General features: G+C 42.5%; 1 protein-coding gene across 2 annotated transcripts in view; it reads left to right on the top strand.

The window, feature by feature from the left end:
• Positions 1–12,491, top strand: part of LOC109898932 (sorting nexin-29) — a 154,041-nt gene extending 141,550 nt beyond the window's left edge. For both annotated transcript variants that reach the window (XR_004211563.1, XM_020493985.2), the window contains 3 exons: positions 1,658–1,798; positions 7,694–7,833; positions 10,781–12,491. Coding sequence is in view for 1 of the 2 variants with exons in the window: in XM_020493985.2 (XP_020349574.2) it covers positions 1,658–1,798; positions 7,694–7,833; positions 10,781–10,910 (411 nt within the window). In the remaining variant the exon portion in view is untranslated. The remainder of the gene's footprint in view (positions 1–1,657; positions 1,799–7,693; positions 7,834–10,780) is intronic.
• The last annotated feature ends 2,080 nt before the right edge of the window (positions 12,492–14,571 follow it).

Raw genomic sequence — 14,571 nt, 5'->3', positions numbered from 1 at the left:
GAAGTAGAGAGGTGATAAAGTAGAAGGAAATACTGTATTAGGAAATAGAGAGGTGATAAAGTAGCAGGAAATACTGTATTAGGAAGTAGAGAGATGATAAAGTAGGAGAATGTACTGTATTAGGAAGTAGAGAGATGATAAAGTAGGAGGATGTACTGTATTAGGAAGTAGAGAGATGATAAAGTAGGAGGATTTACTGTATTAGAAAGTAGAGAGATAATAAAGTAGGAGGATGTACTGTATTAGGAAGTAGAGCGATAATAAAGTAGGAAGATGTACTGTATTAGGAAGTAGAGAGATAATAAAGTAGGAGGATATACTGTATTAGGAAGTAGAGAGATGATAAAGTAGGAGAATGTACTGTATTAGGAAGTAGAGAGATGATAAAGTAGGAGGATGTACTGTATTAGGAAGTAGAGAGATGATAAAGTAGGAGGATGTACTGTATTAGGAAGTAGAGAGATGATAAAGTAGGAGGATGTACTGTATTAGGAAGTAGAGAGATAATAAAGTAGGAGGATGTACTGTATTAGGAAGTAGAGAGATGATAAAGTAGGATGATGTACTGTATTAGGAAGTAGAGAGATGATAAAGTAGGAGGATGTACTGTATTAGAAAGTAGAGAGATAATAAAGTAGGAAGATGTACTGTATTAGAAAGTAGAGAGATAATAAAGTAGGAGAATGTACTGTATTAGGAAGTAGAGAGATGATAAAGTAGGAGGATGTACTGTATTAGGAAGTAGAGAGATGATAAAGTAGGAAGATATACTGTATTAGGAAGTAGATAGATGATAAAGTAGGAGGATGTACTGTATTAGAAAGTAGAGAGATAATAAAGTAGGAGAATGTACTGTATTAGGAAGTAGAGAGATGATAAAGTAGGAGGATGTACTGTATTAGGAAGTAGAGAGATGATAAAGTAGGAGGATGTACTGTATTAGGAAGTAGAGAGATGATAAAGTAGGAGGATGTACTGTATTAGGAAGTAGAGAGATGATAAAGTAGGAGGATGTACTGTATTAGGAAGTAGAGAGGTGATAAATTAGCAGTATTCCATTAGTGGAAACCAAGACTGTTCTCAGGGCAGGTCTGCTGGTTTTGACTAGCAGAAGTGACTTTTCGTAGCATGTTAGGAGAACTTACGCAGCAGGTTAGGAGAATTGGGTTAAGGTTGGGAAACGGGTTAGGGTTAGCTAAAATGCTCAAATTGTCCCAGACGCGACTCAAACATATCTAGCTACAACCATGTCTTTCTCTCATGCTCCCTCTCTCTTCCCTCTCTCTCCCTCCTCCAGTTGTAATTGCCTCTCTTATCCTCCCCGTCACAATCCCCAGTGTCTGCCTTCTGCAGACCATCAGCAGCTGAACAAAGGAATCCAATGCGCTACTTTAATAATGCATGAAAATAGCAACAAGTCACAGGCAGAGAGTGGAAGAGTATGTTTTACTGTCATACTGTATATTACAATATATTACAATATTATTGAGAATACAGAAGAACCTTGAGACGTTATGGTTGGCTAATGGAGGAATCCTTTCTGTAGACTGAGTGGTTTTGCAGGAATTTTGTAAGAGTAGGATTTGTACCCCAGGAAATGGCATATTCTGATTGTGTTTTTGTTGGTGTTGTTGTTGGTGTCGTACCTGTTCCGTAGGTGTACATCCGTATCCTGGACAACGAGTGGAATGTCTACAGACGCTACACAGAATTCCGGGCACTCCACAACCACTTACGCTCACAATTCCCACAGGTCGACAACTTCAGCTTCCCACCCAAGAAAACCATAGGGAACAAGGTATGCACGGTCAGGAAAATCGCATGATCACCCTCTGTCAATGTTGTTTTGAATGACCTGTAGTCAAATGGGTTGAATCTGAATGTATTTTTAAGTCATATTGTGGTCACTTGTCCATCACTTGGATCGACAGGCTTAGATGTTAGCTACAGTAGCCCCTAGCCAACATTACTTATCTTTATCTCCTGTCTTAATCTCTCTAGCTCTCTTTATCTCCTGTCTTCATCTCTCTAGCTCTCTTTATCTCCTGCCTTCATTTCTCTAGCTCTCTTTATCTCCTGTCTTCATCTCTTTATCTCCTGCCTTCATCTCTCTAGCTCTCTTTATCTCCCGTCTTCATCTCTCTAGCTCTCTTTATCTCCCGTCTTCATCTCTCAAGCTCTCTTTATCTCCCGTCTTCATCTCTCTAGCTCTCTTTATCTACTGTCTTCATCTCTCTAGCTCTCTTTATCTCCTGCCTTCATCTCTCTAGCTCTCTTTATCTCCTGTCTTCATCTCTCTAGCTCTCTTTATCTCCTGTCTTCATCTGTCTAGCTCTCTTTATCTACTGTCTTCATCTCTCTAGCTCTCTTTATCTGCTGTCTTCATCTGTCTAGCTCTCTTTATCTCCCGTCTTCATCTCTCTAGCTCTCTTTATCTCCTGCCTTCATCTCTCTAGCTCTCCTTATCTCCTGTCTTCATCTCTCTAGCTCTCTTTATCTCCTGCCTTCATCTCTCTAGCTCTCCTTATCTCCTGTCTTCATCTCTCTAGCTCTCTTTATCTCCTGTCTTCATCTCTCTAGCTCTCTTTATCTCCTGTCTTCATCTCTCTAGCTCTCTTTATCTCCTGCCTTCATCTCTCTAGCTCTCTTTATCTCCTGCCTTCATCTCTCTAGCTCTCCTTATCTCCTGTCTTCATCTCTCTAGCTCTCTTTATCTCCTGTCTTCATCTCTCTAGCTCTCTTTATCTCCTGTCTTCATCTCTCTAGCTCTCTTTATCTCCTGTCTTCATCTCTCTAGCTCTCTTTATCCCCTGCCTTCATTTCTCTATCTCTAGCTCCTGCTTTCATTTCTCTAGCTCTCTCTCCTTCCTTTCTTGCTCCCTCCCTCTCACTCTCAGTTCCAGAGGGAGGGAGTCTGTTTAAGTCTCTCAGTAGAGTAGAGGGGGCTGTGGGTGCTTCTGTTACAGAAGTTGTAGAGTAACTTTGACATGGAAACACAAAGTAGTGTGCTAGGCCTGGGGGCAGCGTTTAAAACTAGAGAGGGTAAGAGGGTGTTTGGGAGCTTACAGTAAAGATGCAGGGGGGCTATAGAGACAGGATAGTGTTGGTAATTGAGTGTGTGTTTGGGTAGGTGAATGTGTGTATACATTTGAGAGGGTTGTGTGTGTGTGTGTGTGTGTGTGTGTGTGTGTGTGTGTGTGTGTGTGTGTGTGTGTGTGTGTGTGTGTGTGTAATCATTATGTCTGCTGAGCTGAAGTATCTGTCATGTATTTTTAATCTCCTCATTGTTTCTTCTGATTCCCTCCCTCTATCCTCTCAGAAGGAACACTTTGTAGAGAGACAAGGCTTAGTTCTTGTCCCAACAGGTGTAGCGGGGTGCACTGGCAAAAATCCCCCCCCCCCATCTGATCTCCTCTGATGGAGAGAGTTATGCTGTTACTTGTCCTGCACTGTAGTCATACAGATCAACTTTTCCCTTTACATCACTGACAAGGGGACGTACGTTCAGTTCTCTCTTTTCATAGAACACAGCATCCTTGCAGCTAGGGAAAGTTATATTCTAAAGTAGACTGAGCGATGCTGGGACGTGTTGAATGTGTTAGTTAATGATGGAGGAATGGTAATGCTACTGGGAACAGTGATCATGAGCCTCTCCAAACCCTTTTTAGTGTAGCATACACGTCTGCTACGGCATGGATGACAAGGGGAGAGCTTTCACAGGTGATGGGGAAACAGGAAGGAACATAGACACACACACGTACATACGCAAACACACACACTGTGCCTCAGATCCATCATGGTTATCCTCATTGGCAAGCCAGAGCTAACAACCTTACACACCGAGGACCCTGGCTCATCATGCCTGCTAAACACACACACACACACATGCAGAGCACCTGGTCCAGAGAGAGAGAGACGCTGAGCTAATCTTGTCAGTTGGCTAAAGCTACTGTATGGGACTGTATAGAAAGCTAATCGTAGGACCACAGTACCTACAGGATGTACAGTGGGGAGAACAAGTATTTGATACACTGCCGATTTTGCAGGTTTTCCTACTTACAAAGCATGTAGAGGTCTGTAATTTCTATCATAGGTACACTTCAACTGTGAGAGACGGAATCTAAAACAAAAATCCAGAAAATCACATTGTATGATTTGCATTTTATTGCATGACATAAGTATTTGATACATCAGAAAAGCAGAACTTAATATTTGGTACAGAAACCTTTGTTTGCAATTACAGAGATCATACATTTCCTGTAGTTCTTGACCAAGTTTGCACACACTGCAGCAGGGATTTTGGCCCACTCCTCCATACAGACCTTCTCCAGATCCTTCAAGTTTCGGGGCTGTCGCTGGGCAATATGGACTTTCAGCTCCCTCCAAAAATGTTCTATTGGGTTCAGGTCTGGAGACTGGCTAGGCCACTCCAGGACCTTGAGATGCTTCTAACGGAGCTACTCCTTAGTTTCCCTGGCTGTGTGTTTTGGGTCGTTGTCATGCTGGAAGACGCAGCCACGACCCATCTTCAATGCTCTTACTGAGGGAAGGTGGTTGTTGGCCAAGATCTCGTGATACATGGCCCCATCCATCCTCCCCTCAATACGGTGCAGTCGTCCTGTCCCCTTTGCAGAAAAGCATCCCCAAAGAATGATGTTTCCACCTCCATGCTTCACGGTTGGGATGGTGCTGGGGTTGTACTTATCCTTCTTCTTCCTCAAAACACGGCGAGTGGAGTTTAGACGAAAAAGCTCTATTTTTGTCTCATCAGACCACATGACCTTCTCCCATTCCTCCTCTGTATCATCCAGATGGTCATTGGAAAACTTCAGACGGGCCTGGATATGCGCTGGCTTGAGCAGGGGGACCTTGCGTGCGCTGCAGGATTTTAATCCATGACAGCGTAGTGTGTTACTAATGGTTTTCTTTGAGACTGTGGTCCCAGCTCTCTTCAGGTCATTGACCAGGTCCTGCCGTGTAGTTCTGGGCTGATCCCTCACCTTCCTCATGATCATTGATGCCCCACGAGGTGAGATCTTGCATGGAGCCCCAGACCGAGGGTGATTGACCGTCATCTTGAACTTCTTCCATTTTCTAATAATTGAGCCAACATTTGTTGCCTTCGGTCCAAGCTGCTTGCCTATTGTCCTGTAGCCCATCCCAGCCTTGTGCAGGTCTACAATTTGATCCCTGATGTCCTTACACAGCTCTCTAGTCTTGTCCAGTGTGGAGAGGTTGGAGTCTGTTTGATTGAGTGTGTGGACAGGTGTCTTTTATACAGGTAATGAGTGGAGAACAGGAGGGCTTCTTAAAGAAAAACTAACAGGACTGTGAGAGATGGAATTCTTACTGGTTGGTAGGTGATCAAATACTTATGTCATGCAATAAAATGCTAATTAATTACTTAAAAATCATACAATGTGATTTTCTGGATTTTTGTTTTAGATTCCGTCTCTCACAGTTGAAGTGTACCTATGATAAAAATTACAGACCTCTACATGCTTGGTAAGTAGGAAGACCTGCAAAATTAGCAGTGTATCAAATACTTGTTCTCCCCACTGCATCTGCATTAGCTTGCAGGATCAGGTGTATGACTCATGGAATGGAATACAAGTAGTGTTGTGTGATGAAACTGTAATAAATCTCAGTTTTGTGATATGTCAAGCACCATAACTGCAAGTGTACGTAAGAATCCCAGCTCAATGTATTACCACGGCAACAGTATCTGAGCATCACTCGGCATCCTGCTGTATCTGAACATCTCCTAACTGCATTGACATAGCAACACACACACACACACACTCCACCCTGCCACTGACAGCTCCTAAACAGCTGATTTGTCAAGGGCTCGGTGGGCAAACACGCTAAATGTTCCCGAGTGCGCCCGTCAAATCTGTCCTGATGGCCACGCCATCACCACAACTGCGGGAGGAAGAATGATGACATCAAAGGCTGGGACTGTCTGTCTGCTCTGCTCCCTCTGCCCAGAGTTTAACTGTCAGGGTGTCTCTCCTCTGATTCACAGAGAATTGTTATTGCTTTGGACGTTTTCCCTCTCTATATTTCTATCCCTCGCTCTCTCTCTCCATCTTTCCCTCCTGTGTTCCTTTCATTTGAATCAAATCACTCCACTTTCCGATCGCTGCTATCTTCCTCCCCTGTTGGACTGCTTTGTAGAGGAAGTGTTAGGGGGTTCAACCCAATCACAGAGCACTTTCTCCCCTGTTGGACTGCTTTGTAGAGGAAGTGTTAGGGGGTTCAACCCAATCACAGAGCACTTTCTCCCCTGTTGGACTGCTTTGTAGAGGAAGTGTTAGCGGGTTCAACCCAATCACAGAGCACTTGTGATGTCGTCTTGGTAAGCAACTCCAGTGTAGATTTGGCCTTGTGTTTTAGGTTACTGTCCTGCTGAAAGGTGAATTCATCTCCCAGTGTCTGTTGGAAAGCAGACTGAATCTCCCTGGTCTTTGTAGTTGAATCTGTGATTGAATTTCACTGCTCAACTGAGGGACCTTATAGATAATTATATGTACAGAGATGAAGTAGTCATTCAAAAATCATGTTAAACACTATTATTGCACACAAAGTGAGTCCATGCAACTTATTGACTCAAGACATTTCAGCCTTTCATATATTTGTAATGAATTTGTAAAACATTCTAAACACATAATTGCACTTTGAAATGATGGGGTATTGTGTGTAGGCCAGTGACAAAATCTCAACTTAAAGCCTGAATTTAAAATGGTTTAACACAACAAAAATGTAACATTGATTTTAATTATAAAAAATTATATTATAATGTATATTACGGTCTTAATTTTTGCTGGACCGCGGGAAGAGTAGCTGTTAACGGGAAACCATAATAAATAGAAATACTCTTCTCCAGAGTATGATTCATATGTCATGAGCCTTAAAACCAGGTTGGCATCTCAATGTAAATAAACCATTAAAGGAGACAGATGAGACCATATCTAATCTGACAGCCGGCATTCTTCTCCACCCTCCTACCCTACACACTTATCAGCTCTTCCCTTTCCTACCCTACACACTTATCAGCTCTTCCCTTTCCTACCCTACACACTTATCAGCTCTTCCCTTTCCTACCCTACACACTTATCAGCTCTTCCCTTTCCTACCCTACACACTTATCAGCTCTTCCCTTTCCTACCCTACACACTTATCAGCTCTTCCCTTTCCTACCCTACACACTTATCAGCTCTTCCCTTTCCTACCCTACACACTTATCAGCTCTTCCCTTTCCTACCCTACACACTTATCAGCTCTTCCCTTTCCTACCCTACACACTTATCAGCTCTTCCCTTTCCTACTCATATCCACTTGTAGGATTCTTCATAGCCATGGCATCGCTCTCTGCTAGGTATATAGTGAGCAGTGAAATTCTATCACAGATTCAACTACAAAGACCAGGGAGATTCAGTCTGCTTTCCAACAGACACTGGGAGATGAATTCACCTTTCAGCAGGACAGTAACCTAAAACACAAGGCCAAATCTACACTGGAGTTGCTTACCAAGACGACATTGACTGTTCCTTAGTGGCCGAGTTACAGTTCTGACATTCTGACTTAAATGGTTGTCTAGCAATGATCAACAACCAATTTACTAAATTCTCTCTCCCCCCTCTCTATGTATTGAATTAAGGTCTACCTCTCCTCTGTCCTCTCCTGTCCTCAGGATGCCAGGTTTGTTGAGGAGCGTAGGAAACAGCTGCAGTCGTATCTGAGGATGGTGTTGAACAAGCTGATCCAGACCCTGCCAGAGTTCTCTGCTAAACCCACCAAGGAGACCCTGCTGCAGCTGCTGCCCTTCTGCCTGTGAGTGACCCCACTGTCTGTCTGTGTGTGTACGTGCTTCAGAGTGTGCATCCGAGTTTGAATTGTCACATGGTAAACACACATTTTACAAAGTGCTTCATAATAATATATTGCCTGACACATCTGAGTCCTCTAGATAATGGTAGTTGTTCAGTAAACACCTTTAAAGGTGGCTTGTTGAGCCAGCCCAGTTATAGCATCCAGTCATTTACTGCGTTGTTCACACCAATGCCCACACCAGTTGAGGCTGTGACCTCTCAGTGAGCACGACCAATCACAGATCCCGACAAGAATCTAGTTTCCTGTTCTGGCAGCTGATAGGTCATAACACAGAGGTTCTAAAACTGAGATCAAATAAAGAGCAGAGTTGATCCATCCAAAATGGTGGCCGCCATCTTGTTAACAGGCCTCTGGTTAGGAGGGGGCTGGGATGGAGAGAGCTAGAAAGAGAGAGATGAAAACCCGATTCGTCAAAAGCTGTACTTCCTCACTCCTCTCTTGGGAATGGACTCAGTCTCACCTCACCCCAAAAGTGTTCCCTTAGTTTCAGCAGTCATCACGTTCTGCCCAAAATGGCACACAGAAAACAGAGTTCTAGCCTCATTTATAAATATTGTGTAGAAACTATTCTAAAATACTACTTACGAACGGAATTTAGAATGTTGTATAAATAGTGTGATTTATCAAACAATCCTACGAGTGTCAAATGCACACCAGTAGGAGATAACCATCTCAGCCTCAGTACTTGTGCGTGACCATGACTATTTGCATTTCAAAACACCCCTAATTAACCAAATGGTCCAAATCATCCCTTTAAAGCCTGTGGGTATATACAGTGCCTTGCGAAGGTATTCGGCCCCCTTGAACTTTGCGACCTTTTGCCACATTTCAGGCTTCAAACATAAAGATATAAAACTGTATTTTTTTGGTGAAGAATCAACAACAAGTGGGACACAATCATGAAGTGGAACGACATTTATTGGATATTTCAAACTTTTTTAACAAATCAAAAACTGAAAAATTGGGCGTGCAAAATTATTCAGCCCCCTTAAGTTAATACTTTGTAGCGCCACCTTTTGCTGCGATTACAGCTGTAAGTCGCTTGGGGTATGTCTCTATCAGTTTTGCACATCGAGAGACTGAAATTTTTCCCCATTCCTCCTTGCAAAACAGCTCGAGCTCAGTGAGGTTGGATGGATAGCATTTGTGAACAGCAGTTTTCAGTTCTTTCCACAGATTCTCGATTGGATTCAGGTCTGGACTTTGACTTGGCCATTCTAACACCTGGATATGTTTATTTTTGAACCATTCCATTGTAGATTTTGCTTTATGTTTTGGATCATTGTCTTGTTGGAAGACAAATCTCCGTCCCAGTCTCAGGTCTTTTGCAGACTCCATCAGGTTTTCTTCCAGAATGGTCCTGTATTTGGCTCCATCCATCTTCCCATCAATTTTAACCATCTTCCCTGTCCCTGCTGAAGAAAAGTAGGCCCAAACCATGATGCTGCCACCACCATGTTTGACGGTGGGGATTGTGTGTTCAGGGTGATGAGTTGTGTTGCTTTTACGCCAAACATAACGTTTTGCATTGTTGCCAAAAAGTTCAATTTTGGTTTCATCTGACCAGAGCACCTTCTTCCACATGTTTGGTGTGTCTCCCAGGTGGCTTGTGGCAAACTTTAAACGACACTTTTTATGGATATCTTTAAGAAATGGCTTTCTTCTTGCCACTCTTCCATAAAGGCCAGATTTGTGCAATATACGATTGATTGTTGTCCTATGGACAGAGTCTCCCACCTCAGCTGTAGATCTCTGCAGTTCATCCAGAGTGATCATGGGCCTCTTGGCTGAATCTCTGATCAGTCTTCTCCTTGTATGAGCTGAAAGTTTAGAGGGACGGCCAGATCTTGGTAGATTTGCAGTGGTCTGATACTCCTTCCATTTCAATATTATCGCTTGCACAGTGCTCCTTGGGATGTTTAAAGCATGGGAAATCTTTTTGTATCCAAATCCGGCTTTAAACTTCTTCACACCTGCCTGGTGTGTTCCTTGTTCTTCATGATGCTCTCTGTGCTTTTAACGGACCTCTGAGACTATCACACTGTAGGTGCATTTATACGGAGACTTGATTACACACAGGTGGATTGTATTTATCATCATTAGTCATTTAGGTCAACATTGGATCATTCAGAGATCCTCACTGAACTTCTGGAGAGAGTTTGCTGCACTGAAAGTAAAGGGGCTGAATAATGATGCACGCCCAATTTTTCAGTTTTTGATTTGTTAAAAAAGTTTGAAATATCCAATAAATGTCGTTCCACTTCATGATTGTGTCCCACTTGTTGTTGATTCTTCACAAAAAAATACAGTTTTATATCTTTATGTTTGAAGCCTGAAATGTGGCAAAAGGTCGCAAAGTTCAAGGGGGCCGAATACTTTCGCAAGGCACTGTACACTGAGTGTACAAAATATTAGGAATACTTCCCTAATATTGAGGTGCTCACCCCCCTTTTTCCTCAGAACAGCCTCAATTCATCAGGACATGGACTCTACAAGATGTCCAGTGTGTTCCACAGGAATGCTGGCCCATGTTGACTCCAATGCTTCCCATAGTTGTGTCAAGTTGGCTGGATGTCCTTTGGGTGGTGGATCATTCTTGATACACACAGGAAACTGTTAAGTGTGAAAAACCCAGCAGCGTTGCAGTTCTTAACACAAACCAGTGAGCCTGGGTCCTACTACTATACCCTGTTCAAAGCCACTTCAATATTTTGTCATGCACATTCACCCTCAATGACACATATACACAATCCACGTCTCAGTTGTCTCGAGGCTTAAAAATCCTTCTTTAACCTCACTCCTCCAAGTGACATCAATAAGGGATCATAGCTACGTTACTAACCTCTGGTTTCCTTTACTGACCTCTTAACCTTTTGTCTCCCCCCAGGGACATTCCAGTGGCCAGCGAGGGGAGCAGTAAGACGGCCCGGTCCAAATCCTCGTCAAGCTTCCCCATACTTGGGCGCAGCCACAACCAGGAGGGCCGCAACCTAGAGCCCCAGAGCGGCGACCTCTAACCTTTAGCCTCTGACCTGTGACCTCTGACCTCTTCTTTCATTGGATTAAACAGAAGAGTTTGTTGATGCTCCTCCTGGATGGATTATGAGCCATAGAGAGGGACAGAATGGCTAATGGCTATGCAGGCGAGAGGCATGACACTGCTCCTCCTTTAGGCTTTTTACAGGTTTCCAACAGCAGGACATTATATCCTCCCTCTCTGGGATCTACAGAGGCAGACTCTTCCTTCTCTCTGACCCTGCCTAAAGATTTACTAATAGATCACACATGGAATAGCTGGGTCAACAACAGACATTGAACCAAGATGGGGGGGGACTGTTTCCTAGTTTTACTCAGTTTTGTAGTGAAACTGTATCATGGTCAGTGTTTTCTAGCTTCTTTGCAGTGAGGGGACATATAGAAATGTGTTCTTTATACAATGTTTTTTTCTTGGCGAATGTCAGCATTTTGGTGCCATTTTTGATTTTGACATCATCCCTTTACCTGACATTAGCCAAAGCATGGGCGTTCATCTTTCATATTTCTGTTACCAAACTGTTACCATACGATAATCTGCACAATGTCATATTCCATCACACAATTTAAGGATTTTATCAATGCAAATAAATCTGCTGGATTGACTATCCAGCCGTTCCAATGATTGTGAACTGAATGTAACTTAGCAGGAGATTTAACAGTGAATAGATCGTAGATGAACGCTTGAAGAGAAGCTTGATCAAGTGCATGAAACGTGTACAGTGCTTTAACTTAAATACATACAGTACATATTACTCAAGAATAGAGATTACTGGACTTGGAAAGAAAATAAGAGATTACTTGGCAAATATTGATGGAAGTTGTTCTTGTGACTGCCCCCAGGCAGCTGTCCAATCAGAACTGTTAAAATAAGACGCAAACAGGAAGTAGCAGATGATAACCTGGAATGTAAATCAGTTTGTACACATCAATAATGAGCCAATTATAAAATTATTACCACTCTTCTTTTGAAGCACAATAATCAAGTATTAATGATAAACAAGAAAAATGTTTCATTAACTATGACAAACGGTGCTGGTGTTGCATATTGTATGTTAAACATTTAATGGAGAAACAGTTATCATAATGTCTGCAATCATGGACCCTGGTTATAGACACAACAAAACGCTCAATTGATCTATTCTTTCTACTCAGGCGTTAAGCGATTTTATCCTGGTCACTCTTTTACAGTACCAGAGAGGAGGAGGTCGTCTTTGCCACTACTAAACCAAGGTTAATTACTGTTCCTGTCACATGGCTAGGACCAGGAGTTTTCCCCAGACCATGTGACCTGACCTGGAGAAACTCCGGACCCTAGTTGTAGGCTGTAACTAGAGCCCAGAGTGTTTCCTGGTCATCTAATTTCTAAGACTGAGAGTGTTTCCCTGTCAGATCACATGGACAGGATAAGGAAAAACTCCTGGCCTTCCACAAGACTCCCATCTTTAGAGGGCTTCTCTTGTACCTTCTTTCCTAGCTTTTAGCCCAACAGTCTGCCTTACATCACTGTCAGTGGCACAGAGAGACTAATGAATAAAGGGGTTCATACTGTATGTACATACCAACGGTGTTGTGTTATTGTGGTGTTCTACATAATTCTAAAGCAGTAACAGAATGGGACAATGTTTGTTCTTGATGATTAATTAAGGGCATGAACATTAGAAATGTAAATAAAATCGGATGGATGTACATTATGTATACCTCAGCAATAAGGCACGAGGGACTGTGTTATACGGCCAATATACCACAGCTAAGGGCTGTTCTTGGCACGACGCAATAAGGCACCGAGGTGCCTTATTGCTATTATAAACTGGTTACCAACCTAATTAGAGCAGTAAATATAAATGCTTTGTCATATCCGTGGTATACGTCTGTCAGCCAATCAGCATTCAGGGCTCGAACCACCCAGGTTATAAATTAGTGTACATACTGTGCACGGTATGTGTATGGTGGATAGATGTGTGTATGGATCAAAATTAAAATATATATACAGTACCAGTCAAAAGTTTGGACACACCTACTCATTCAAGGGTTTTTCTTTATTTTTACTATTTTCTACATTATAGAATAATAGTGAAGACATCAAATTCATGAAATAACACATGGAATCATGTAGTAACCAAAAAATATTTTATATTTGAGATTCTTTAAGGTAGCCACCCATTGCCTTGATGACAGCTTTGCACACTCTTGGCATCGCCTTGCTACTTTGAGGAATCTCAAATCTAAAATATATTTTGATATGTTTAACACATTTTTGGTTACTGACTGATTCCATCTGTTATTTCATAGTTTTGATGTCTTCACTATTATTCTGAAATGTAGAAAATCATAAAAATAAAGACAAACCGTTGAATGAGTAGGCGTGTCCAAACTTTTGACTGGTCCTGTACATAGACACACTCACGGGCCAGTTTATTAGGCACACCCATCTGGTCCGACATGCTGACGCGATGATATTACGCAATTGCTGCAGATTGGACGGTGGTACATTCACGCTGCGAACAGCCCGTTCCAGCTAATCTCAAAGACGCTCCATTGGGTTGAGGTCTGGGGAATAACCAGGCCACTCAAGTAAATTGAACTTTTTTTTTTTGCGGTCTTTATCTTCCAATCTTTTGTTTACTAAGACACACTGCCTTTCCAGGGGTGTGTTTGTTTGGTACCATGGACAACGAGTGTGTGCTTAGTGTCTATTGACCAGAAAATTGTGTACATGCCCAGTTAGGATGTGGAGTGCTCACGGCGATGTTACACCTAAGCGGACACGGGCATACAATGATTATGCATATCGATGAATACACTTCTCTCATTGACGTGATGGCTCAGTGGGAAGGGCATGAAGGCAACAGTGACCTCCGTTAAGACGAGGTCACAGCATGAACATATCTTCACACCATTTGAATACCAGAAAGCGTAGTTTTCTTTTTTATATTGACATGAAAGGCAAGAAAAGGTAAGACTGTATAGTTTGTGAACTTAATGAATGGGGAATCTGTGAGGCTTGGAATTTAAAGCTAGGGATTTTGCAGTATATTATGCCATTATTTACCATTGTTTCTTCCCCATCTGATTACAGCTTGGCAGGTCTGTGTAGGTAGCCTGTGTAGCTGTTGGTGTGATGGAAAACCAAGGCTCCCTAGCCAGATAATACTTTACTGTTCTTCTTACTTGACTCAAAGACGGGCGGCGGGGCTGCCTAGTGCGTTGGACTAGTAACCAAAAGGTTGCAAGATCGAATCCCCGAGCCGGCAAGGTAAAAATCTGTCGTTCTGCCACTGAACAAGGCAGTTAACCCACTGTTCCTAGGCCGTCATTGAAAATAAGAATTTGTTCTTAACTGACTTGCCTCGTTAAATAAAGGTAAAGTTTTTAAAAAATGAAAAAGGCTACATCCCAAATGGCACACTATAGAGTACACTACTTTCAACCAGAGGCCAAGAGTAGTGCACTATATAGAGAATATAGCCTCAGACTCCCTGTCTGTAGATAATTGCCAGTAGCTCATCCATCCATAGTTCTCGGCTGGCCTAGTACATCTCACACACATCACAAAGCGCTCAAAGCTTTAACCTGTGATCTAATGACTTTGAAAATCCATGGAGCTGCTACCGTCTACGATGGCGGAAGCTAAGTGAACTTGTA

Source organism: Oncorhynchus kisutch, linkage group LG11 (genome assembly GCF_002021735.2).
Source record: "Oncorhynchus kisutch isolate 150728-3 linkage group LG11, Okis_V2, whole genome shotgun sequence".
NCBI classification, from domain to species: Eukaryota; Metazoa; Chordata; class Actinopteri; order Salmoniformes; family Salmonidae; genus Oncorhynchus; species Oncorhynchus kisutch.
Note: the sequence above shows the minus strand (reverse complement) of the source record. Positions and strands in the feature narration are given on the sequence as shown.